Raw genomic sequence first — 27,124 nt, forward strand, 5'->3', positions numbered from 1 at the left:
CATATACAGAGAAGTAGACAAATGTCTACAACAATAAATACATGTTTCTAATGTCATACAGGTCATATAGAGAGAGACTGTCATGATCACAAGGGTCTTCACTAGGTAAATCTCTGAATGTGTTCACATCCTGCTACAAGGCCCTTCTACCCATCTACTTCCTGTGGGATACAGTCAGTGTCTTAGCATCATCAAATTGTCTTCCTGGGCTAGGGCTTCTGCTGACTTCTCAAGAGCCAGGTGTTAGAAAAACATCTCTAAGAATCTTCAGGTGCCTGGGGCTCTACCAATTAATGCCCCTCCTCTATTCCTCTTCTCACTTCAGTTTAGGGAGGGGCGATGACTTCTCTGCTTGGCAAACTGAAATTTACTGAACTGGTTCAGCCCAAAGGTAACTCCCTCCTGTAGCAAAGAAGCAAACCTCATGGTAAAAATGGTCTAATTCATAGTCCCATATTAGTGAGACCATCTGGCAATGGCTCTGAAATTGGTGACTCTATAAGCAATGGATATGGGATTTTTATGTCGATCTGCCTCTCCGTTCCACATCATTCAGAACTCAGAAATAGTTACAATTTGACAGATTTCTCTCAAAACTCTAGATAATAAAATTTCAGTAAACCTGAATATTGGACCCATACCGAAACAGCACTGTACTTTACGATGCCCAGAAGGTGTATCTGATCATTTGAGAATGTAGCATTGCGTAACAACTGACGGTTTGAACAACAAATTAGACCATAGCATCCCCATGGGCAGGGACAGGTTGGTTTTCTCGGCACTCCCAGTTTCTCCCATTCAGGGTGTTTGGCAATGGCTGAGTGAAGAAAGAAATCACTTCCAGGGATCGTTAGCAGCCCTCAGTCAGATTTGGCACCAGAAGATTGTCATCTAAATCATTCTCTCTAGACACCTGCTCTCTGCTTCTTCCTTTTCATAAATCACAGGTATCATTCAACACAGTAGCATGCCAAGCATAATTTCATGTTCCAATTTTGTGAATTAAACCATCAAAAGGTATCCAAGAGACACTAAAGTTGCAAAAAGAAAAAGCTAATTTGTCTGTACCATCTAAAACTCATATCTTAAAAAGTTGAGACGATCTCAAGTGTTGCAAAGATACAGGATGAGTATTGTTTCTTTCCATCAGCTGGGGAAATAACTCAAAGACAGAGCACTTGCTTATGTAAGCACGAGATGTACAAGTCTCTGGGTTTGATCTATAGCCGCACACACACACACACACACACACACACACACACACACACGTGTATACACATGTGCACACACAAATTTTTTTTGTTTGTTTGCTCTGAAAATTGGAGGTTGAAAAAATCACATGTGGGAGTTTCATTGGTCAGTTGTCTTCTGCACTTGTGGATGTAAATTAGTAGGTTCTGGGGTTATAGTCTAATTTACTGGTTTTTAAATACCAGGGAACCCTGCCAGACAAGCCCACCTTTTGACACAGTCCCAGTAACTCATCAGAACATACTGATAGATTTCTCCCTACTCTACTCCTAGTCACCTGTCTACTCTCAATCCAGTAGGTCCCTTGACCTCTTGAAATGAAGCCTATGTCACTATCCACCAATGGCCTGCTTAAATTACTTTCAATTACTCTGAGGAAAAAATATATATTTTAGATTTGTGAGACTGTAACAAGGTTCGACCCTTTCACATCTCTCCAGTGCCCTGGGCCCTTGTTTTCCCTCTTTCTGAGCTCCACTTTCACTGTTCTGAGTCAGGCCCAGACTGAAGCAACCCATCCCCGCCACAGGATCTTTGCACTTGCTGCTGCACGTACTAGCATGCTTGGCCTTTCTCAAGTCAGGACAGCATGTGACTCTCCAGCATGCAAAGGGTTATTTTTTCAGAAATAACTCTTTCTCTCACTGATGTCTTTCCCTTGGCCCTGTCAGGTTCCTCAACACAGGTCTCCTAAAATTCTATGTTTCTTCCATAGCAGCTGCTGTTACTGGTTGTGTTTTGGTTGGTTTGGTGGTGTTATTTGGCTATTCTGCTAATTTTTCGTATTCCTGAAGACAGAAGTTTGGTTGGGCTTTGCTCAGCTTTGCCTCTCACCTGGCTAAGGCTTCTCAAATGTTTGCTGAGTGACTCAAAAGATGACTCATTTCTGTTATAACACCCGAAGAAAGAATGTTGTTTTCACGAGGTCAGCACAGCAAGCCCCAGCCCCCAAAGGCTTCACAGATATTTTCAGCAGGAAGCCTCATCTTTGCTGGCCAGGTGCGGCTTGAACTGTAGCAATGGAATCTAGAATTTGTTGCCCAAAGCAAAGGAAGGCACAATAGGACATGAGATCTCAACTCCACAATCTAGGAAAACAAGAAATCTAAAAGCAGACCAAAGAAGCTCTCTCATTAGTTACGTGGGTTTTAATGAAGTCTTGGAGTAACAGGATGAACAACTAAAGAACCAAGAAAAAGATCTCGGTTGTAAAATAAATAGTAAGTTGTTTCTTCCTTTAAAGACTTTAGGAGAGCCCATTGAGCAAATGGTGCTGGATATTGAGGAAGTGAGGCAAATATGGTAGCTAAGGGTGGACAGCCTTAGATACTGCCAGTCCCTGGCCATGTGTCCCTACAGTATTCTACCCTGTTCCATGAAGGCTACACGAATGTCACTAGACCCACAGATGAGATGCTCCTCGCCCTTTTCGGTCAAAGGCTATCAAAGGGAAGACCCGGATTTCTGGGTGGAAATGTACAAACTTGTCTTTCTCCCCAAGAAGCTGAGCCTGCTGTTTGGGGTCATGTCACCAAGGAAGGATTATGTAAGAGGTGGATGCCTGCTGACCCAGCCCCGGAAGTAAGCTTAAACAATAACTGTGGCAAAGCGACCATGCTGCCAGGGTTTTATTTCTGTTGAAGTTCAAAGGAGGTTAAGTCAGTTCCAGGCCAGCAGACCTCTTGGGAACAGGTGTGCTGCTCAGCTCCTTCCAGAGACAGTCTCCAGCTTTCATACTTAGGATCCATCATGACGCTTCACATTGAGGCCACATACGATGCACATACAATGTGCAGCCAGTCGCTGAACATATGGGGCATATTTGATAGAAGCAGGTTATGGCGGGCCAGTACAAACTCCCTCAAGCTTCAGACTCCCCTAAACAGTATTTCCTCTTCAGTTTCCTTTGCATGGGTCAGACTTGCCATGATTTGTGGTTGTTCTCTTTGTCTAGGCCCTGCCTCCTTTTCCTTCCTTTTCTATAAAAATTTCTCCCTCAAATACCTTCTCATGTAACCTGGTTTTGTTTCCTATTTCTTGAGAAAACTAAAGCCATTTGTATCTAAATTTACTCCCTGAAAATAAAGATGCATTTGGGATACTTAAATAGAGAATATATTATCCTATGTAGAAGTCACAAAAAAATCTCTCTGAGTGTGGTCAACACAGTAAGAGAAGAAGAAGCTGACCTGAGCTGTGTCCAGAGTAAACAGTGTTCCTTTGGAAAGAGCTGTTAACATTGGGTAAACAAGAAACCAAACCCCTATCTCTCAACATTCCTACCACTGCAAACCAAGGTCCTTTGAGGACAAGCTTCAGGGAGGGGATATGAAGGAACTAGGCTTGAGATGAGATGTCAAAATAAAACAAACAACTTGACATGGAAGTCAACCAGATTTTAGTTAGAATTTCAGCACGCCCCTTAATTATCTGTGTTGTCTTTGGCAACTGTAAATATATTAATAGCCTCTAACCTGAAGACTTGTTATGAAGACAAAATGCAATGTTAAATATAAAATTTAATGCTCATGGCTTTGTTATCTCTTCTTTCCTGGCCCTTTAAAGGCTTCTAAACTCCCTAACATCCTTATGACCAGTACAATGGAAGGCAAAGTCAACTCACTGTTTAGCCATCCACACTGTGCAAGACACCTTCAAGCTAAAAAGCTGAGTGCATTCCTTTTTATTCCAAGCATGTTCTTTCAAGGCTGTGATTTCAGTGTCCACTGCCAGCTTAAAAACCTTACAAATTTCAACCTTGCTCCACCTTCCTTCTCCCTACTAGGATACTGAAACTATGGTTTCTCCCCATTTTCCCACATCATCCCTGTGTCTCCAAGAGCTCTGCCAACAGAGGCATCCTCTGTCTTCCCAACTGCTGCAGTCTGCATGTGGACCGCCCAGCCCCAAAGCCCATGTGTTAAAGGTTTTCAGGCCAAGACCAGTGGGAGACAGTCTCTAAGGAAAGCTCATTGCGAAGAGTCAGGAAGTAAACTCTTCAAGGGATGGCCTCTTCCTCTGCTTTTGCTTTGAGGCTGGAGATGAGCAGTGTGCTCCACAACCAACTCCCTACCTTTGTCACCTGCACCAGGTAAGCAAAGCCACAAGTCTCTCTGACTGGGACAGACTCGCCAGAGCAACAAGCAAAGTAAGCCTTTTCTCTATATAAATCAATTATCCCAGCTATTTCCTTGTTGTGATAGAATGATGATTAACACAGACTCAGAGTCCCTTTTCTAATTCAACTAATTCCAATTATAACATTTCTGCCTATTTAGTTTATAGCATACATATTAGTCTCTCTGTTTCTTGCTATTTTCATAAAATAGATTTCCCTCCTGAACAGTATGACCTATCATTAGGCACTCAATAAACGGATCAAAACCACTTTGCTCTGTGAGTGACAATTTCTGGCTCTGAGGAACCATAAAACTGGTTACTTTCACACTGCCACATGATACGTGTCTATACTAATGAGAGGTCTTGATGAGTAGAAGAACGTGCTTTAAAGACACAGCTGAGCTAGAGTGGAGGCTCCGAGATTCCCAACTGGAGTTCACTGTATTAGAAGTTCCTTAGAACGTTCATACTTCTTCCCCAGTTTTTCTGACCCTTTCTATTTAGTAGATTCTTCTACCACAAGAGGTCATGCTTGCATCTACTTTTAGTGTTCTGTAATTGCAGACTAAAGGGCTTGCTTTCCTTCCTTTGCCTGAAAGAAGCTATCTAACCCATGGCGTAACTGCCCATCTACTGGTCATCTCAGCCCTGGACCTGAACACACTTTCCTTCCTGGTTACTTCCATGGAAGCCAGAATGAAGAGTTTCCTATGTTCTCCTCTGAGGAAGCATGATGGAATTCTGAACTCACCTTATGATATAGAGAAAATCCTTCCGTAAAGTCACTGTACAGATGAACAAGTCAAAACTCGGGCAAGATGTTAGAAGTCTGCCTTTTCATATGAGGTACAGATTTGTAAAGGACAAGTTTACTATTGAGGTAGGAAAGGGGATCAAACTGCTTTGGTCCCTTCCCTCTGGGGTGGACACAGCATTGACAAAGCCAATCAATTTTCGAGAAACAGCCATGAGAATTCTACTGAAAATCAGGACAGGAAAGTTGCTGCTGGCACACAGAACACAAGTAGAAAATTAGATTAGGACTTGCTCAGCCAACCTGAGCTCACTTTTCTCCATGTCTAATCTTGGGCATGGAGTGGATGATTTCTACAGTAATTCCATATATAAAATTCTGCATTCCTAATAAAAGTTCTAATTCCTTCAGGGCCTCTGGCAGTACACACAGAGACAACTGCAGGGTTGTTCTAAGACTCCAACCCTGTCATTTACCACCAGAGGAACTGAGGGAAAATAGCAAGGCCCTGGAGCCCCTAGACTCCCCATTTGTAAAGCAGGAACAATCAAGTTCACCTTTCCTAGAATAAAGATTAGTTATAAATAAAATTATCTTTTGGTTGTTAAACTACTAGTTGTGATCTACTCTGTAATCTATTAATCTATAGTTATCATTATCTACATAGTTATCTATGCAACTGTTACCTCCCCAGTCATTTCTGTTTATGCTAGGGTGGGTGAATTCTTTTTCCTGACACAAATGGAAAAAAAACAAATACTCCTGACATTAGTCAAAGACTTTCCCTAACAAAGTTAGAATAAAATCTTTGACTAAATCAATGCAGAAAATGGTTCCCAAACTTCAAGACCCATAAAACTTACAACATCTCATAAAATAACAATATTAATGTTTCTGTAGAAATAATCATATTTGATGAGCAATTAGCTAATCTTATTTCCCATGGATCCTTCAGCAAATCCTCATTAGATTCTGACTGCACTTATTTATTTGGTTATTATAATATAAAAGACCTCTCATTACCTTGCCCTAACCACAAATCCAGCCTTGTCTGATACAATAAGCCTTGTGCAGCCATTCTGTTTCCTAACTGCTGTTTGCTTTCTAAGCCAAACAGAAAGACAAATGCCACATGTTCTTACTTATGTGCAGCCTAATCAAGCAAACACAAAGAAACGAGAAGTGGAATGGAGCCTAGGGAAGGGAAGATCTGGGTACGATAATTAAAGGACACAGAACCTCACTCAGGCAGGAAGATTATGTATGAGACTTTTAAATCTGTTGCAAAACACAACAGACATAACAAATAACCAAGTCCTGGGCACTTAAATAATATTAAGATAGTTAATTTCAAATGTTCTCATCACAAAAATCATTAGATATTTGACATCCACGATAGGTTAATTAGCTTGATTTAATCTTTTTATGTTGTATTAAAACATTGTAACATTACGTGGTACCCCATAAAAGATGTAACTATGCTGTCAACATATGATAAGAAAATGTGAATTAAATTTACGAAGAAATACTGTGACAACTTCAATAGAGAACACTAGAATCAAAAGGAATAAGAATGTCAACTGGTAAAGATAAGGAGGAGTATGTTCCTTAAGCTCTGTTGTGGAAACACTTAATGTGCGGCAGCTACTCTGGACACCAGTAACTTCCTAAAATGTTAGGCACATATATACTCAGTAACTCCACTGAGACTTCTCCAGTCAACAGAAATGAAAGTGTATGTCCACAAGCAGCATTTAAAGCAAATACTCACAGCAGATATAATTACTCAAAATAACCAAAACATCAGGAAAACGCAGTAAATGGACAAACAAAGGAAATTAAAGCCATGGAATACAGTGTTCTCGGCAATAAATTGAAATGTATGTATAATTTAAGGAAACCGAAAATATAATAAATGAAAGATATCAGACTACAAATATGAAGTGTCACATGATTGCATTTATTCCTTTAAAAATTCTAGAAAAGGCAGAACCATAACAAAAAAGAAATAGATGCAATAGTTGTAAAAGATTGGGAGGTGAGGGCTAGGGCTAGGCTACAGACAGGCTCCTTGGGTGGTGAGGGAAGTGTTTTAATGCTCAATTGTGATTCCTGCTGCATAGACTCACTTGAAATTATTAAATCATACACTTACATTGGTGAGTGAATTTAATGTTATGTAAATTATACCAAGATGAAACTCAAAAGTTTAAAGTCTCAAACTTAGAAGTGCCATTCAAAGACTATCTCGAATTAAAACTTTCAAGTCGAATTAATCACATGCGGTGACTAGAAAGAAAATGGTCCCCACAGGCTCTTACATTTGACTACTCAGTTCCCAGTTGGTGGAACTGTTTAGGAAGGACAAGGAGGTGTGAGCTTGCTGGAGGAGGTTCATCACTAGGAACAGTTTTTGAGATTTCAAAGGACTCATATTATTCCCAGTGTATGCTCTGACTCCTACTTGTGGATTAAGATGTGAAGTCTCAGCTGCTGTTTCTGCTGCCTATGTTTACATTTTCACTCTACCATCATAGACCATAGCCCTTGGGAACCAGAAGCCCAATTAAACTTTTATAAGTTGCCTTAGGCATAGTATCTTACCACAGCTAGAGAGAGGTAACTAAGACACCACCCCTGACCAGGACTCTCCAGGACCCTCTGATTGTTATTCTTGTTCCCACTGTGCAAACATGGTGGATGGCACACACATACTAGTTACCTATCTTCCTCCTATTACTACGAGTACAATCAGTCAAGATCTGCATTCTATTTTTATAAGGCCGATGCATGCTTATATTTAGTGAACAAATGCTAACTTGAAATGTCCAATTAGGGTGACCAAAGATTCAAAATGGCACCTTTACTTCTTAGTCTATGCTTTCTGCTTCCTTGGTAGCTCACCATGTCCTCCTAGAGACTGGATTTCCATCTGAAAATCTGGGTCTTCTGGTACTGATCACATAAATTCATTTCTGTGGTTTTTATCACATAGATCTAAAAAATCTTTGCCTCACTCAGGATTGCTAGTCATGAGACTCACAATGCTAAATGTCATCTGTTTCATTAATTTGAGAAAAAAGGTCTAGAAATAGTCCAACCATAGAGAAAGTAGGGTTCATGAGAGCCATTCACCAGTTTGGTGAGGACCATATTAAGAGCTGGAAAGAATATGGAGCAGCCATCTTCCTGCATTAAGAAGCTCTAAATTTAGAAACCAAAATTTCTGTGAATTCACATGTTAACAATGAAGAGGAAATCAGGTTTTTATATCCTTAGCACATCAAATATGCAAAATTTGATGCTCGGTCAAAATTTTCCAAAAAAAAAAAAAGATCTAATTATCAATTTCCTAAACTTTGCCTGAGAACTTTCCTACTGACATGCTTCCAAGCATCTCTGATCTGGTTAGTATTCTGAAAACAATTCATAGAATTGCATCATTACAGACTTGAGTCATACCCCAAAATAGTCTTTTAATTGACAGGAATAAGTCTGTGCTACAGTAATGAAAAGTTCTAACTTGCTTTTTGTTGCTGTGCTAAAACACTGACCAAAATCAGCTTAGGGAGAAAAGGATTTCTCTCATCTGATAGATTGTAGTTCATCATCCTGGGATGCCAAGGCAGAATTCAAGGCAGGAACCTGGAAGAAGGAACTTAACAAAGTAGAAATTTATGGAGGAAAAATGCCTGTGGGCATTCTTGGCCTGCTGCCTTTCTGAAATAGCCCAAGCCCACCTACCCAGGAGTAACACTACCCACAGTGTGCTGAGCCCTCCCACATCAATCATAAATTAAGAAAATGCCCCCCCACAGACTTCCTCATAGGCTAACCTGATAGATGTAATTCCTTAGTTTAGGTTTTTTCTTGAAACAGACTACGGTAGTGAATAAGACTAACTTCAGTACCATAATAGAATATTATTTATTTCAATACTACAGCAAAGTAGTGCTTATTTTACTATTAGAATTGGGTATTTCTCGGGATATAAATGTTTAACTTGATTTAGCAGTGACAAGTAATATTATGAATCTTGTATAGAATTGTGAAGAGGTTAATATCAAGTAAAAAAAAATAAACTCCCAAAGAATCCCATGAGATTTTTTTCAAAAGCACATTTGCAAATTCTTCTTCCTTTGTTCTTTTCCAAAGGGAGAATAAGGAATATTTGACTGAAATCTTTGGAGTCTGAACTCATCTTTAACCCACAGTCAATATTCCTACATAATCATATAACGTGTGTAAACCTTATTCATACACAAACACACACTTCTACACATACAGTCATACAGTCTTTTATAACAGGAGGCAGGGACATATCTCTTAAGACATTCTACTAGCCCTGTAAGAGGCCACAGTGTTTCAGGACAACAGCAACAGAGAAAAGCTCTTTCCGCTATGAATGGTTGCATCATCACAGAGTTGTATCATATCCCCAAATGATTTTTAAATGGTCATGAATATGTGTGGAAACACTTACATTGAAGTCGTACAACACGCCAAAGTTGGCTGCAGATGCCTCTTCAGCTCTTGGTACTGTTTTTCTAGGTAAGCTGCCATATGGTAAACCCCAGAGGTACTGGTTGAAGCAAAAAAGAGAAGTTAACAATTGGACACAAAATCTGAGCTACACATGTGATCACAAATGGTTTCATTTAAAAACACTTCTGAACACTTTGCATTTGGACTCTGCGGGTCTCCATGTGGGGTCTTGTTTTCTGGGAATCCACAAAGTCCAGAATTAAGAACAAAGGAAGTAAAGCCCCTGCACCCTCAGTTCACTGGATGAAGAGCAGAGCAAGCCAACCACAGTCACCAGGAGGCTTGCTGGGGAGCCCATGCTCACGACCACCCTGGTAGTAGCCACATGTAGAAGAAGAAAGGTAGTCTTGGGGGACACCTCAGTGTTTGGCAAAATGGTACGACCCATAGTTTCATGGGAGAGGAGAGTTTCAGGAGAGGAGGTGGAAGGAGGGTTCAATGGAAGGGACCAAAGCCTCAGGAAAACCAAGCCTGTAATCAATCAGAGGGGATCTCCTGGGAGCACACACTCACGTCCTGACTACAGCAGCCCCTGTGCCATCTCCACTGGGATCTATGCTATGAGCTAGCAGAGAAGCCGTGTGATGGAGAACAGCACTGGAGAGCAGTGGGTTAGGAATAAGGCAAGTTCTCAGGAAAGCACCGTAAAGCATCATCCATCCCCAACAGGTGGCCAAGCAAAAGCTGTTTCAGATGTGAAAAGAACTTTCCCTCTCTTTGAGTGAGTTAGTACGCGCAGGTTAAAACCTGGGCTCAGAGGCTGTCCAAACAAATGCTAGGAATTAATCCCTGATGATTCCATTTGTACAAAGGGTATGATCTTGCACTACAGTACTTTGGCTTCTTCGGCTTCCTAAACTGAACAGAAGAAGAAGTGCTTTCTCCACACAGGGCTTCACTCCAAAGTTGAGAGGTGCAGAGAACAAACATAATCGAGTTGTTGGGCTTGTAGAGAGACATGTAAGTCTGGGACAAAAGACCACATGCCTCAGAACAATGCTAGGTGGGGCTGCTGGGTAAAGGCAGCTCTGAAATATGACTGTGTGGTTGGAACATGCTTAGCTGTGGTCTCTGGTGTTTCTGCACAGTTAACACACAGGGAGCTCGTCATCTTTTGTTCCTATTCAGAAGTTGGAAATCATATTCCAGGAAACAAGATGTCCTTTAGTATCTTGCATACATGTACATGCACACACACACACACACACACACACTAATTCCCAGCTCACTCCATCAGTGTGCACACTGTGTTTTACATAATCTTGTAGAGTTCAAAGAATTAACAACAGCATTTCATTCCCTCTGTGCCGAGCTGGCCCAGCATGTGAGGAAAAGACTCCAGGCTCTACCTGCCTCTGAAGCCAAGGAGAGTAGCAGCAGGCAGAGACGGAGTGCAGAGTTTCGGGTTTCCTTAGATAGAGAAGCAAAAATAAAGCATGGCTTCATCTGAGATGGGTGAGATACGCACATTTGGCTGCACTGCCTGAAACTTTTAACTTGGGTAAGAATCTATTCCCACTGTCTCCTGAGCCAAGCAGACTTCGAAGCCCCAGAATTGTCATGGGAATTATAAAACTAGCTGACGAAAATGAAAATCTGGATGATAAAAGAAACCAAAAATACTAAATAACTTAGCTATCATTAATAACTTATGTAAAACCTAATCTAGGTGTTTGAGGCATACACAGGACGAAAATCTCTACAATCTCCTCATGATCTTGTGAGGCTCTGTATACAGAATGTGAAAAAACTTTGCTCTGTGGGAAGCCAGCATCTCTTTAGGGCTGTAAGATAATATTATTCTGTTCCCGAGGAGCCTTGTTACAAACGTTGGATAACTCACTGACTTTAAACAGGGTGGACTATTGACAATGTTGTATTGAACAAATTGGTCTTAAAATACTGGTAGCAGAACAGGTTCTGTGCAGGGTAAACAAATTTGCACCCAGTTTTAGAAGGATAAGCACCCCAAGACACCTGAGTGGCTTCATGTGGTGGTGCCAGCAAGCACCCTGGTGGTTTGGCCTCAACTCAGTCCTCCCACATCAGCTCAGGGTTTTGTTTCTCCTTCAGCCTCTGTTTTCCTGATTTTGATCTTAAAACACTCGATGATCAGTGACCCCCATCAACTGTGTGCATGGGACAAATGAAGCTTTATTGTCGGAGAACCCCGCTGCTGTTGTGCGCCTCCAGTTTACAAAGCTAGGCCTCTCAGTTGTGTGACGAAGAACTTGGAAAGCAAATTTTGAAAAAGTAAATACAGCTCAGTAGGCATCCCACTGACCAACAGTGCTTAACACTGAACCACAAACCAATGTGATTTTGATTAAACCATGATTTTCCCCACCTAAGGCACATACTTAGACATAAACACAGCTTGTTATATATAATTCTATGAGGGTCACATACTCTTGGAGCAAGGAGCTTTGGTTATGGCCACTATTTTGAAGGTAAGTCTGTTAATCCTATCAGTTGTGAAATGACCATAACTAGTCTGTCATGTTACTCTAAAAGGAGCAGGGAGGTTTGGGGGTAGGACAGAAGGAGCGCACTCACGTAAAACTATTTTTCAGTATCTTTTTCAAGCAGGAAGTCACAGCTTACCTCTGGTAACATGATGAGGCTGAATGTCAGGATGAAGAGAACCATGTTAACACCATACATCCACCGCAGGAACAAAAAGTATGAGGCCACTGATGAACCAAACTGACCTATTGCAAAAAAAAGTGTAAAGGTTGGAAGAAAGTCAAAACAACAACAACAACAAAGCAGTAGCTTTATCTTAGTGGCCCTCCAAAGTAAATCTAGTCAGAAACAGAAACATGGTTCCGCAATGAAGAGCTCTAACTACTCTGCTCCACCAGATGAGGAATTCAGCTCCCAGACCCACATCAAACAACTCACAATTGTCTATTACACCAGAACCAGGGAATCAGACATCCTCTTCTGGCTAACCAACAACCTGCACACATCTGCACACACATCCCCAACACACACACACACACACACACACACACACACACACACACACACATGCACAAATAAAAATAAAATTTAAAAACTGGAAGTACATCTGCTAACTGACATGCCATTGGACCATTTCATATTGGCAATTTTCCCACTCTTTTCTCTTGGAAAGAATATTTCAAAGGCATGGCAGCACTCCATAGGGAGCAGAATGAATCTGTAGCTTTACAGTAAAAGCAAAGTGCAGCCTACACCTTCAGGGTCCATCTAAGGAAGGGTTTCCCTTCGGTTAGAAGCTACAATTACCACACATAGTGTGTGCATTAGTCCTTGAGTCCAGCAAGGAGACATGTGGACACAGTAGCTCTAGTTCCATGACTCCTGCTGGGGACAATGACAGTGATTACAGTGCTCTTTTTCTAGGACTCATGATAAGCACACCCTTCTCCAAAAACGTCGACTGTACCCTCATGGTGGGTCTAAGACCATCTGGTGCTGTTTCCCATCACTATTGGCATGCTAAAGGGATGGTACAGATGCTGTAAGTCACACCACACAGCTTAAGTGCATTCTGGCAGAGCTTTTCCTCAAGACAGAGCCCACTATCACAGGTGCTGTAGCTGCTCTGAGGAGTGAAGTTTCAGTGAGGAGCAGGAACAGCAAATATACTATATGTATCCAAACATGTATGAGGATTACATAGAGGGTGTGTGAGTGAGCATTGGAACCAGACAGGTCCTACAGGGAGACTATTGAGAGGAGTTGCTTTAGATCAGTTTTATGCAAAAAAAGGTGTTAGAGAAGATGATATTGGAGCAGGCATCAGAGGCAGCAATATGCCAAGCTGCAAAATCCTGAGACAGGCAGGAGCTTTGGGCAGTCAAATAAAACTAAAGCCTGCATGTCTGGAATCTCAAGGAGGAGAGAAACGGTGGAAGGTGCAGCTGAAGGGAGGCAAAACCATGTTGGGTAGGGTGCCCTAACCCAACAGTAGTATTGGTGTGGGATAACACTCTTGTACACTGTAAAGACTTGTCGCTTGGATTAGTTTAATAAAACACTGATTGGCCATTGGCCAGGCATAGGTGGGGCGACCAGACTATGAGAATTCTGGGAAGAGGAAAGGCAGAGATTCAGTCTTCAGCCAAAGGCAGAGGAAGCAAGATGAGACTGCCTTACTGAGAAAAGGTACCAAGTCATGTGGCTGAACATAGTCAAAAATTATGGGTTGATTTAAGTTGTAAGAGCTAGTTAATAAACAGGTGTTCTGTTGTGGGCGTGGAGGTGAGACCAGCATGCCTCTTCACAATCACATGTGAGCTTTGGGTCCAGTAGACAGCAACGGGTGAGACTCTGTCAACTCACACCTGCCCTAGGGGAGAGCAGAGGTCTGTCTGATTCTCGCTGACTGAGAAGAATGTAAACACATAAGCAGACAACATTTTCTTAAAGCTGATATCAGTGAAATAAGAATAAGAATTCCAGGCTGGAGAGAAGGCTCACAGTATCTAGATTCTTGTTCCCCGAGACTTATTGATTACCCCTTTCAGTCATCCACAGAGAATCTGCACACAGCCACAGCAACCCCACATCAGTACCGCTGAACCTTTTTATTGAGCAAAATCCCCATGGAGAACCAGTGCTCTTCTTTAGCCCTGTTGCTCTGAAGCTTCCCCATTGGAAAAGACTCCCAACAGGTAAGGCGAGGCCCCAACAGAGCAGTCGCAGCCTCTGCTTGCTAAGGAGAGGCCAATGTCCCATCCTTAATAGCACTCATTCGGACACTCAGTCTTTTTTGTCAGTTACCAGTTTATTTGTTCCCACAGCACAGGAGCAGCTTATGTTGTTTTGGTTTGTTTTGTGTCTTTGCTTTTGTTTTTTGTTTGGTTAGTTTTGATTTTTTTCTGGGGGGGGGCAGTTAGAAATTTGAAAAGTGGTAAGTCACTACTTGGGTGTTTAGGAAGGAATCTATTGCGATGTCCAAGAATATGTGTTCATGTTTATAAGGAGAACTAGGTCTCACGGCTCCTTGTAAGGGTTATCTGGGACCTGACCTGCCAAGATACTGCAACCATGTACACTGGCCTGCCTGCACAGCACTAAAGCAGACCCGAACTCCTCCCAACCAGGGACATCTGATCACAGACCTGGCTCCCAGGGATTTCATACCATTGCACAGCTCTTATCTCTGTTCTCTGGTAACAACTCCCTGAGGGCTGCTCAGTCAGCCTCACTAATAGTGTTTTAGAGAAGCAACCCTCATTTACTGGAAGAGAACAAGCAACTGCCTGCAGACAGCTGTGTAAGGATCTCTGTACAAACACATGAGGGACCCCTGATGTAGACACCTGAGCAGAGTATGGAGTCTCCCTTTCTCCCTCATCCTTCCCCCTTCCCTCCTTCCGTTTTCTTTTCCCTCTTCCATCTGTCCTGTCTTCTGTCCTTCCTTCCTCCCTAACCTGCTTGTTTTTATTAAGCTTTTCTTAGTTGGTTGCCATTGTGGCCTTCATCAGTTCTCACACACAACCACAGATAAGCAAGCTCCTTGATAATAGATTTTAACTGATTAAATACAGAAAGCAAAATGCATAGTTGAGAAGTCATCCCTTCCTCCATTAGCTACATTACAGATGAAACATATTTCTAAGACAAAAGCATCCAAACTACAATTTGGGTTCTTCTAAAGCAGTTTCATAACTCTTATTTAAAGGCCAATTTATTTGTTTGTTTGTTTTTGTCTTTTGAGACAGGGTTTCTCTCTGTAGCATTGGAAGATGATTTCTTTACAAAATCCTAAGTATAGACTTCCCACAGGGCAGGGAACCCTGATTGCTCTTCGGGCTGATGGGGGGGGACCTAATTGGGGGAGGGGGAGGGAAATGGGAGGCGGTGGGGGTGAAGAGACAGAAATCTTTAATAAATAAATAAATAAATAAATAAACTAAAATCCTAAGTATAAAGAAAATGAACTTCACTAAAACTGACTTTATCAAAACTAGCATGAGTTTAGAAAAGACTCAGACACAGTCAGAGGACTGAGGAATCCAGAAGGCCATGTTCCATTCATATTCAACCTACAGTGGGAGAAATGAACTAACAAGACAGAGATACTATAGCTGGTACAGGGGACAATTGGTGACATCCAAGCACCAGGATACCTTTTCCTATCTCAATACAAAAAGGGCCTCTCCCTATATATATATAATTCTAGATGTTGTGTAATACTGGACGTTGCTGGCATTTGCTAAAGAGAAAACTCTTACATATGCTGTATAGCTGAAAGAGTGTTAGTGGAAAATAGTTGTGTCCATCAGGATAACGATGACAATGATGATGATCCTAGCTTGCATCCCTCAGTGGTCAGCCAGTCAGAACTTTACCAACATCCACTTTAGCTGCTACTAATGCTGATGGTGTTAAGTTCTATTAGTTAAGTTCACAAAAATTGAAACAGGGACACTGAGAGAAGCAGGGTTGATTAATTATGACCGAAATGTAATGAATTGGTGCTTCAGTTCCCTATTTGATCTCAGTGTGCTAACCTGTTTAGTCAACCAGTCCCTAGGATTTGGAGATGCGGGTGATGAGTAACAAGCCTCGCTTCTAAGGCAGTCCTCATCTGTAATTCTTTGCCTCCAATCTAGATCTCTCTTAATCATGATGTGATGGCGCCTCAAGTAGAACTATAGTTAAATTTTTAATATGTAAAATAATTATGGAATGAACATGTATATCTGAAAGAATATAAATAATTTCTGAAGCTAAGGCTATTCAAATTTACAATTTGGTCTGCACCCATAAATAGCTAATTCTTTTAATATTTTTAACACAACTGATAAATGCTGCTTTCATAGTACATTATAAATGTGTCAAAATTCTTTCATGTGTTTCAAAGTGAAAATTAAGTGCATGCATATTCTTGTCATGAATTTTCTTGTGTTTCTTTTAAATTAAAGATTAAGGCTTTACCTCTCCCTCTGGTTATTTATTATTAAGGAATGTAATTTGTAGTCTATCACCACATAGGATTTTTGCTTGAACAGATGAGTAATAAGACACACACACACACACACACACACACTCATACATACACACACAAACACACACATTTCTAAATGAGAAAGGCCGAATAAATGGCTGGTTTTGTGAGTACAATGTAAATAACATCATTCAACTCTTATATGATGCAATGTTTTTTTCAAATGAGTCTAGGAGTAGAAAATTAAGTGACATGCTTACTTTGTGTCTCCTGGAGTTCATGGACCAGCAGGATAGTATGACGTTTAGACTCTGTGCTTTGGCTTGCCTATTTGAAGTTATTTCTAGTCTGAGAAACAAAGCTACCGTGGCATATTTTTGATACTGTAGTCAATCCAAACTCTGTAAACTCCAGGTCATGACCCCAGGGTCACACAACTGAAGTGTAGCCATGAATAACTTATCAGCAATAAAAGGCTTATGAGTACACGGTGACCAAAATTTCACTCAAAATCAAACTCGCAATGATCCCGCAGAGCCTCTGGCAATGCTGGCCTGTGTTGCACAGTATGACTTTATAGCTGCCTTGGTTCTGAGCACATGTTCCTGCTTGGCACCACGAATGCCATCATGCCCACAATGCCAATGAGCGTTGCCTGAGATGCCTTCTTTGGATCTGAGAAGCAGTGAGACAGAAAGCTTCTGGTTTTAGAGAAACAAAATCATTTAGTTATATAAAACAAAGACTTTCCACGTTCTCCTTCCATCACTGCCCAGCATGTAAATTAGTATATATTTATATTGAATTCTGTTGGAATACTCGATGTTAAGAATTTCTATTTCAGTTACTAACTAGAACTGCATAAAAAATTATTGAATGAATTTTGGCTCAGGATTAGGACAGAATTTCTGACAATTTTTTAAATGGCCCTAAATATACTTCTGCCAATTTGTACTGCATATTTATACAGAGAAGCATTTTCAGTGTTGATGATTATAAGATCAAAATATCAATCCGCTCTGGAAAATGTTGATAATCTCTGTCCTGCAATATCAATTATTCAGCTGAGATTGAATTATGTAAATATATTCACATCCATCTTAGTAATATAAAGTTTGTTTTTACCTTTTATATGTAAAAGCATATCTGTACAAAGCAATATTTTAAAACAATTTCTTAAGCCAGGTATGGTGATGCACACCTTTCATCCCAGCACTCAGGAGGTGGAGGCAGGCAGATCTCTGAGTTTGAGGCTACCCTGTGGGCCTACAGAGCTAGTTCCAAGACAGTCAGGGCTACACAGAAAAACCCTGTCTCAAAAACCCAAAACAGAAATTTTTTTCTTTGTGATTTATTTTCAGTAACCATTTGATTTTATATATACCAGGGACATTGACAAAATGGAATCACAAACAGAAAACGTTTGGCAAGCCCTGCTCTAATCTACTATTAAATAAAAGTAGACTTTTATTCTTAAAGTTATAATCTCCATTTGAAAAATATTCAGCCTTTTTTAATTCATAGCTTTAATAGTAATGTCAGCCAGCATCTTAGTGGGTACAGATAATATCTGATTCAGTTTCTTCAGCAATGCCAGTAACAGTGAGTCTGCAGTCATAAGCACTGACTTCCTTAAAAGGCTGTCCTGTAAAACTTTACTGTATCTCCCCAGAATATAGACCATCCCTGCATACTCTGAGGCTAGAATTATCAGATCAGTTCTTTAAATTAGAAAAACTGGAGAGTCACTAGGGGAGTATCTGGCCCATGCTAATCAAGCCATCCAGGCTTCCCTGGAATCAAGATGGTAATGACATGAAGTTCAGACTCTGACTTGAGTTTTTCCTTGATTCTGCCAATTGCTGGCCAAGCTTTGCAGAAACTCAGTGGAGGCTGGTCACTTGGCACTCCATTACAGCCTCATTTTATTGCGTCCCCTCCTCTCAACCACCCACAATATATAACACATGCCGAACTAAGTCAAGAAAGGCAGTTTAGTCTGTCTTTGTCGGTATCGATGGTGCTTGAAAAGATACCTAGCACACAATGGACTTTCCCTGAGCATTTTTGAAATCATTAATAAAAGCCAAGATCTCCTTGAAAATAACATGATATATATATATATATATATATATATATATATATATATATATATATATTAAAATGGTTATAATACTCAAAGCAATAAAAATAATGTGTCTGGAGTTTCTGTATAATTAAACTGCCATTCCTTTCAAAGAAAGGCATTAATGTTGTTTTTCTAATGAAATGTATTTTATAAATTGGGAACATATTTATTCAACTTTATTCTAAATATGAGAAGATAATTAGATAGGGAAATAGTAACAATCTGTTTTCTATTTAAATTTTGCAAAAATTTTTCCTCAAAAGCATAAATGGTTATACATGCCACTACACATCTAAAACTCAGTATGAGTTTACATCATGTGTTGTTTGGTTGGAAATGACTATGTGTAACCACTAGCCAAACCTGAAGAACTGATAAGAAGCCATGGATATAGCAATAGAGGACCAGAGATGCAAAGGACCATCCAGAGTGTACAGATGGCAGAGAACTGGTTCCATGTCCCATTGCTTTTTCTTTTCCATTCACTTCAGCTTCAAAGACGATCTTAGAAATACATTTTTTTTCCTGACCTAGCAGAGTAATTTCTATAAGATGGTTAGTCCACTCAACAGCTCAGAAAATACAGTCCTTCATATTTCATAAATTCTGCCTCAGACCATAATCTGAAAGGAGGTGATTAGCACACTGGAATATTACAGAACAGACATGTGTAATGAAAATAATTTCCTCAGAGTAAACATATGAAAAATGGAAACAAATTCCCAAATACAATAAATGTCAGTGGATTCTGCTGCACTCCTCCCCCACTGACCTGGCAGAGGTGTGAGTCAGGCATGAAAAGAAAAAGCATCTAAAATCTTGCTCAATGCGAAAAAGTTACACAGGCTGAAACCTGGCAGACTTTCTCTCGCAGCTAGCAGCTGCATTCAACACTACTGTGCTGTAAAGGAAAGAAATGTACACCCACAGGCACACGTAAGATCAGGTGAAGGGACATTGGTAGAGTGTCGGGCCCATGGTGACAATGGGTGAGTCATAGTTAAGATGGTGGCTGATAGGAGGCAGATCCTTCACAGCTTATGGAAAGGCTCAGTCCCTGTGAATAAACAGGGCACCACAGGAACAGCAGCTTATACAAGAAAAGGGAAATAGTCACACTTAGCTGACCCACTTAACTGCTTCAAAAGTCCTAAAGGAAGAAGGAACACAGCTGAGAGAACTATGAGTAGCTCTTGTCATGTGTATGACACTCCTGATAGCCGGTGATATGAGTGTGTGTGTGTGTGTGTGTAAATAATTCATACATGTTTCATTGCTATATACAACTTTAATCAATAAAATAATCCCACCCTTTCGCTAAAACACAAATTTGCATGGCTTTGCTACAGAAATAGGCTGGAACCTACATGCTCCAGGGTGTTTTAAAAAGAATCGCTCTATTGCTGCATGTTTTCTTCCCATCGATACCAATACCAAGTTTCTCAGAACACATCTCACAGCTGATCCAGAAGTGCAGTAAAGTCCAGAGGATTTAAATGACTTGCTGAAAGGTACACAGCCAATCTTGGACAGAATAAGAACTAACCTCACCTCAAGGGTTTTCTTTAAATGTGTTTTCTAATGCTTAAATTACATTAAGCTTTTATCTCGTCATGTCATGATGTCATGTCATGATGCACATATAGGAGTCAAATGACAGCTTATGAAGCTTTTTCCCTCCTCCTTGTGGGTCCCAAGGATTGGACCCAGGTCATCGGCTCAGTGAAACTACCCTCTCAGCCATCTTGCTGTCCCTTGATCAGGACCATAATGTTCCACATGCTGTGTACTTAGGGGCTACATTAGATATTTCAGCTGTGCCGCTGAACCCTAAGGATTCTATATCTCCCTTTTTCCTCATGTTCATGAAATTCCGTCTATTAATATCTAGTGTGATATGGACCTTTGAAAAATACATCTGTAATTTTACTCAATGCATGTTTGTTGAATACTAAATGGGCTTTTGGTATGATCAAAAATACCTACTTTCATATCTATCAAGAAAAATAAGCATGAAGTATAGTGAGAATGTAATTAAAAGATTCACTTTAAAGGGTAGCATTTTGAATAAAGAGAAGAGCAGAACGAAAATTGGCAAGAAAGTACACTGTGAAGACTGTGTGGAGAGATGTGAAAATTAGGAGTTGATGTCTTTTAATTCATTGTCATTAACAACTGTCAGTTAATGAGGGACTAAGAACTGAGAGATAGCCACTTCCAAACATGCCCAATCATGTCAGGGAAATGGCATTGGCTCTTTTATCTTTCTGTGGAGTCTCTATATCAATTATACAATGTCATATTTAGCCATCAGGACAGCTAGGTTCAGATCTGAACAGGCATTGGTGAAAGTCATATCCTTACCATAACCCTAGGAACCACACCTGCCAAAACTGTGATTTCCCCCAAATATTCATTTTTTTTCTATGTAGAGTATTTTTACTGATGCACTGATTTTTTTACAATATTTAAATTTTAATTGTTCTATTCTATGCAAACATGGCTATATTAAACAATCCTTCACCTTTCTGTACTTACTGAGCATTGCACAGAAAATGAAGGTCTATTATGAACATCAAGGTAGCAAATTTTTTGTGGTTATTCTTTTTGTGATGTGGGATTCCCCTCTGTATGCTGTGAATATCATTGGTTAATATAGGACTGCTTTGAGCCTAAAGCAGAGCAGGGCAGAAAAAGTTAGGTGAAGAAAACTAAAGTGAATGCTGGGAGAAAGAAAGGTATGTAGAAAGAAGCCATACAGCCCAACCAGAGCCAATGAAACTTTACCCAGTAAGCCACTGCCAAGTGGCGATACACAGATTACTAGAAGTTGGTTAAATTAAGATATAAGAGTTAGTCAATAAGAAGCGAGAGCTAATGGGCCAAGCAACGTTTTAAATAATATAGTTTCTGTGTGATTATTTTGGGTCTGAGCTGCCTGGCAGCCGGGAAACAAACAAGCAGCCTCCTTACATTTATAAGACTGAATGTGATCTATTAAGACTCCTCTTTAAAATTGTTGCTTTGATTATTGTCTAAGGTTCCCAACAGTATATATTTGTAACATATTATCCACTGCCTTCCCAATATGGGGCAGAGTCACTGTATAAAATACTTCCTTTCCTGGCTCAGATACAAGTGCTTCTGCCCAGAATAAAACAAGGAAGATAGTCTCCAGTGCTGTCCTTGATAAGTGCTGGTACAACATGCACAGGTCGGGTCTGGAATGTCCCCAAGTCCTATGTTGTCAGCTGTGGGATTCCTGGGAAGTAGTGGCATCTTTAGGAGGAGGGGACCCAGAGTAAGGAAGTTAAGTCACCTAGAACACAGTTCCAAAAAGGATACAGCACCAAGGCCCCTCCTTGTCTCTCACTCACAGCCCTCCCTGACTTGAAGTGATCAGGCTGTGGCTACCACACAACCCCAAGATTACATGGCGAACCACCACCGTCCGGCCCAGTGCTACAGGGCCAGGTGACTATGTACAGAAAGCTGAACCCAACCCGTGAGGCGAAATAAACATCCTGTCCCTTTGCATTCACTACATCAGGTGTCTCATTTCAGCAGCCAGCCGACTAACACAGAGCTTCACAATGACAAGGTCGAGGTCTGCCTAGTTTGTTGCATTGACGGTTTGTTTGGTTTTCAATTTCTCCAAGAGTCCACAAACAAGGAAAGGTCCGTGAAAAGCTCACGAGATTTTATTCTAGGGGAGCTTTCCCGCATCTCAGTACAGCCGGTGAACACTTACTTTCAATTGCCTTGATTTTGTTTTCCCACGGGACACAAGCGGCTTTGAAGTTTTCAAAGTCACGGAGGAATTTCGCCCATTTCTGAAAACAAAGCCAAACACTAGTAAGGTAGTCAGTCTCCTGTGTTTCTAGATGTTTCTTTCCCCATTCCCCAGATCACAAGAGTGGCTTCAAGGGAGCTCTAGCGCCAACTAGTGCTATTTAGGAAAAACAACAGGATCCATGTCCTTCCCTATTTCTAGCCATTCCTACATAACTTAAAATCCTATCATCAAACATGTTTACAATCCCTGGGAGACTGGCACACAAGGATAGCAAGTCAAAGACAGCCTGAGCAATAGTCACACACAGGTCAAAAGCAAACAGAGTATACCAACCTATCAGAAAGATCTGCTCATTCTTTCAGACAACAGCAGAATAGGAATTGAATTATTAGGGTGATTGGTATAAATTCTGTGTTTAATATTCAGTGCATGAGGAACCAATAGAATATTTTTCTAGAATGATCTCTAGTCTCCTTAAGCAGACTGTGTGAACACAGGCCAATTTGATTCACAATTATCACATACATGAGACTCTTCATTTTGATAAAAGAGAATAGTCAACAAAATATAAAGGGCATCACAGAATATAACAAATTCATTTTCCAAAAGGTCTGCCTTCTACTTTGTAGTGTTGGGTGAGCTATGGTCAAGAAAACTAAGGAGAAAATGGCAATGAGGCAGATAACTTCCATATGCGTTCATTATGGCTGGACTTTGTGAGAGATAAGTAGACACAACTGTCCAACCCTGAAGTTCAAAAGATTTTTCAAAAGTAGGAAGGGCCCAAATGCCGATCAGCAGTGGAATACGTGAATATGTAAATTATGGCATCTTCATACAATGCATAATGTATTACTTTTAAACATGAACTGTAAACCCCCAGCAACAGAATTGTATCTCGTGACACCAATTGTACAACAAAGAAGGCACAAAGCTGTCACACACAGTATGACTGAATGCGTATAAAAGATAAAGAGCAAGTAAAGTTAGCTATTCGTGTGCATTAAAAGAAAACGAAGATCTTCACAATGCCCTTGCAAAGCTCTCTTTCTCCACTGAATACACTTAGCTACAGTTTTTACAGCATAAAATCTATGGACCTACTTCACTGTAAGAAATGGAACTTGATAGAGAGATTTGGTATTGTGTGTGGCCCACAGCAAGTGCATTTAAAAGTAAGCCTCTTGCCTATATTTCTCCCAAATCTGTATTTTTATGAAGCTATCATTTTTGTTATCTTCTTTGTGGTGTCTAGTTGAGGTTCCTGATAGCAAAAGAAAAGGGGTTGAGGAAGGGTTTTTATAGCAGTTTAGCTTAGAAACAGTTAGGGAAAGAAGCCTTGAAAAGAGACCCTCTAGAAAATGAAAATAAAATGGGTGTCCAGTCTTTTACATCTGGAAGTGGTAAAATCAAGTTAGTCCCTTGGCATAAATCAGCATTTGCAACTATTTAATTTTTTTAGTATATCCTAAAGGGTAATCTTAAATCCCACCAAAAATTTTAATACAACACCATATACCATATGAGTCTTTGCTGTATGTATGCATGTATAGAGTTAAGATTGGTTTCGGCCCCACAGAACAGAAACAATGCTCTCTCTCTCTCTCTCTCTCTCTCTCTCTCTCTCTCTCTCTCTCTCCCCTCCCCCCTCCCTCCCCCCTCCCCCCTCCCTCCCCCCCTCCTCCCTCCCTCCCTCCCCCCCCCTCCCTTCCTCCCTCCCCCCTCCCTCTCTCTCCTGCAGGGCCACTGTGACACTGGTCAGATTGAATCATGAAAATGCTTACCTTGGCCATCATCATCTTAAATGCAAACCACTTCTTCCCTTTTCCTTTCCCAAGAGCCCCTTCATTTTCACTCACAAATTTCTTTGCTTCCCTGGGAAAAGAAAGGAAGAAGTGGGCAAACATGTTGACATACAAGTAGGAGACATTTAATTTGGTTAGGTGGTCTACCTTCTTTCTTCTACACTCTCCATGCCCTCAGCGACTAAACCAAAGTTGGATTTTATAACTTAGAGATTTCTAATTTTTTCAACATATTTTGCAATGCCCCCAATTCTGGGTTTGCATCCCGCCTCCTGTACACCCCTATTTGAACACCTAAATGGTGTGACTTCTGCATTTGTGTCAAGTATGCATTCATGATTTTAGGCACCTTTGTAAAAATCTATCACCCAGAGACATTTAATGCATTTTTAATTTTTTTAAAAAAAATGACCAGGAAGTGTAAGATATATTAATCTCACTTATCAGCTTATTGAAAAGTGGGGTATTTGTGTCAAATGTAAAGATGGGGAATCTTTCTTCCCATTCCCATCATATATAAAATTAAACCTGAAGTTTATTTCAGATTCTGGCAACCAAAATCTTTATTTTGAATTCCCCCCCCCCTTTTTAAAAAAAAAAATAAAAGAAAGGAGGAAAAAGAAAATAACAAATAGTTGAGGACAAGCTGACCTGTATTGAATTTTATGACAGTAGTTATGGCTCAGAGAACAAAAGTCACACTCCAAAACAGATAAGGTTGAGGAAGAGTAAGGAAAGGAGGAATCTGAGTCTCAAATTCAGACAGGGATTTAAATCAAATTTAACATGACTCCCAGATAGTAATACATGTTCAGTACTCACATCAGTGTTTATTAAAAAGTATATTAAATTATCAAAAATGTATAATGGGAACATGTTAAAAACACATGTTTTTTTTATTGTTGTTAGAAACTGAATACTTGCCCCTCCCCACACCACCCTGTTATAATTCCAGTATGTCAGAACATGGAGTGACCACTTCAGGAGCTACAGCCCTGCATCGGTGAACAATAAGGATGTGTTCTAACAGAGATACATTTTGTGTTTGTTCAAATGTCATAAAGTGAACATGTAGAAACTCATATGCTGACAATGCCACCAGGCAATGTCATTCTATGGGACACCATGGTATCTGAGGACGTCAACGGAACTATCACACAGTGAATGCCTAGTTAGTCTGTGAAGGGAGAACCCGTAGATGGTAAAAGGGATTGCTGTCTAACCACCAGAATTAGCTAACCTCTCACACAGTGAATGCCTAGTTAGTCTGTGAAGGGAGAACCCGTAGATGATAAAAGGGATTGCTGTCTAACCACCAGAATTAGCTAACCTCTCACACAGTGAATGCCTAGTTAGTCTGTGAAGGGAGAACCCGTAGATGGTAAAAGGGATTGCTGTCTAACCACCAGAATTAGCTAACCTCTCACACAGTGAATGCCTAGTTAGTCTGTGAAGGGAGAACTCGTAGATGATAAAAGGGATTGCTGTCTAACCACCAGAATTAGCTAACCTCTCACACAGTGAATGCCTAGTTAGTCTGTGAAGGGAGAACCCGTAGATGGTAAAAGGGATTGCTGTCTAACCACCAGAATTAGCTAACCTCTCACACAGTGAATGCCTAGTTAGTCTGTGAAGGGAGAACCCGTAGATGGTAAAAGGGATTGCTGTCTAACCACCAGAATTAGCTAACCTCTCACACAGTGAATGCCTAGTTAGTCTGTGAAGGGAGAACTCGTAGATGATAAAAGGGATTGCTGTCTAACCACCAGAATTAGCTAACCTCTCACACAGTGAATGCCTAGTTAGTCTGTGAAGGGAGAACCCGTAGATGGTAAAAGGGATTGCTGTCTAACCACCAGAATTAGCTACCCTCTGTCCAGCATGTGAGGATGGGAGAGGTTAATAAGAACAGAACCAATTGGCTATCTGCAACTGGAATGGTGCTAGCATCCTGACTATGGAGACCCAGCCAATAGAACAGTGAGAAATAAATGTTTGCTGTTTTTGCTACCCAATCTAATTTGTTCTATTAACCCTACCTGGCTAACATTGTCATTTTGCTGTTGTCTGTTCAATGAAAACAACTTTAAAATTTGAGGTGGCTCTGGCTTCTCTTCTCTGAGGGACCAGAGTAAGAAGGACAATTCAAGCAGGTTGTGATTCTGTAGCTGTAATGTGATAGTCAGTTGGGTGGCCCCTAAAACTGTGGTTTTGCAGATAAGACCCTTCACACGTGACTATGAACTTACTTACCATATAGAGTAAGTCTTTTAAGATGAAATTTAGAAGAGGAGTTTTGTATAGGATGTTTCTTAGTTTCCATGCTAAGCATAGAATCTCATAATGCACGGAGATCAAAACTACCAAACACTAGCTACCTAATTTGGGATAGGAATAGACCTTCCTTATAAACATGTGGGCAAGTGCCCACCTACAGTCTGGCACACAAACACAAGCACCATGGCGAAGTCTCTTTGGTCAACAAACAACACCCAACACCTGCTAAATCTGAAGAGCAGGCCACCCCACCACCCTATGGTTTTGATCTTGACAATGAAAGGTACTCGATAAAATGATATGAAGCTGGCTGCAAAATTGTATTTAATGATTTCATTCTCCATGCTCACAAATGTTAAGGACATTTAGTCCCATGACTTAGATTGTGACCTTCATAATTATTATTCTCTGAAATTTAACTGGTGATGTCCTAGAAATAGAGAAAAATTTGGGGCTAGCTTTATCACTCTGGCATGCCTTCTGGGTTGGGAAGGTTGTTTGA

General features: G+C 40.5%; 1 protein-coding gene across 1 annotated transcript in view; it reads right to left on the bottom strand.

The window, feature by feature from the left end:
- The window catches only part of Tmc1 (transmembrane channel like 1), a gene marked incomplete at its 5' end in the record, with an annotated part of 100,745 nt that overhangs the window by 41,945 nt on the left and 31,676 nt on the right, over positions 1-27,124 (bottom strand). The window contains 4 exons of the mRNA XM_075975253.1: positions 9,609-9,707; positions 12,275-12,381; positions 22,496-22,577; positions 24,325-24,415. Of these exons, the coding sequence (XP_075831368.1) occupies positions 9,609-9,707; positions 12,275-12,381; positions 22,496-22,577; positions 24,325-24,415 (379 nt within the window). The remainder of the gene's footprint in view (positions 1-9,608; positions 9,708-12,274; positions 12,382-22,495; positions 22,578-24,324; positions 24,416-27,124) is intronic.

Source organism: Microtus pennsylvanicus, chromosome 5, assembly GCF_037038515.1.
Source record: "Microtus pennsylvanicus isolate mMicPen1 chromosome 5, mMicPen1.hap1, whole genome shotgun sequence".
Classification (NCBI taxonomy): Eukaryota; Metazoa; Chordata; class Mammalia; order Rodentia; family Cricetidae; genus Microtus; species Microtus pennsylvanicus.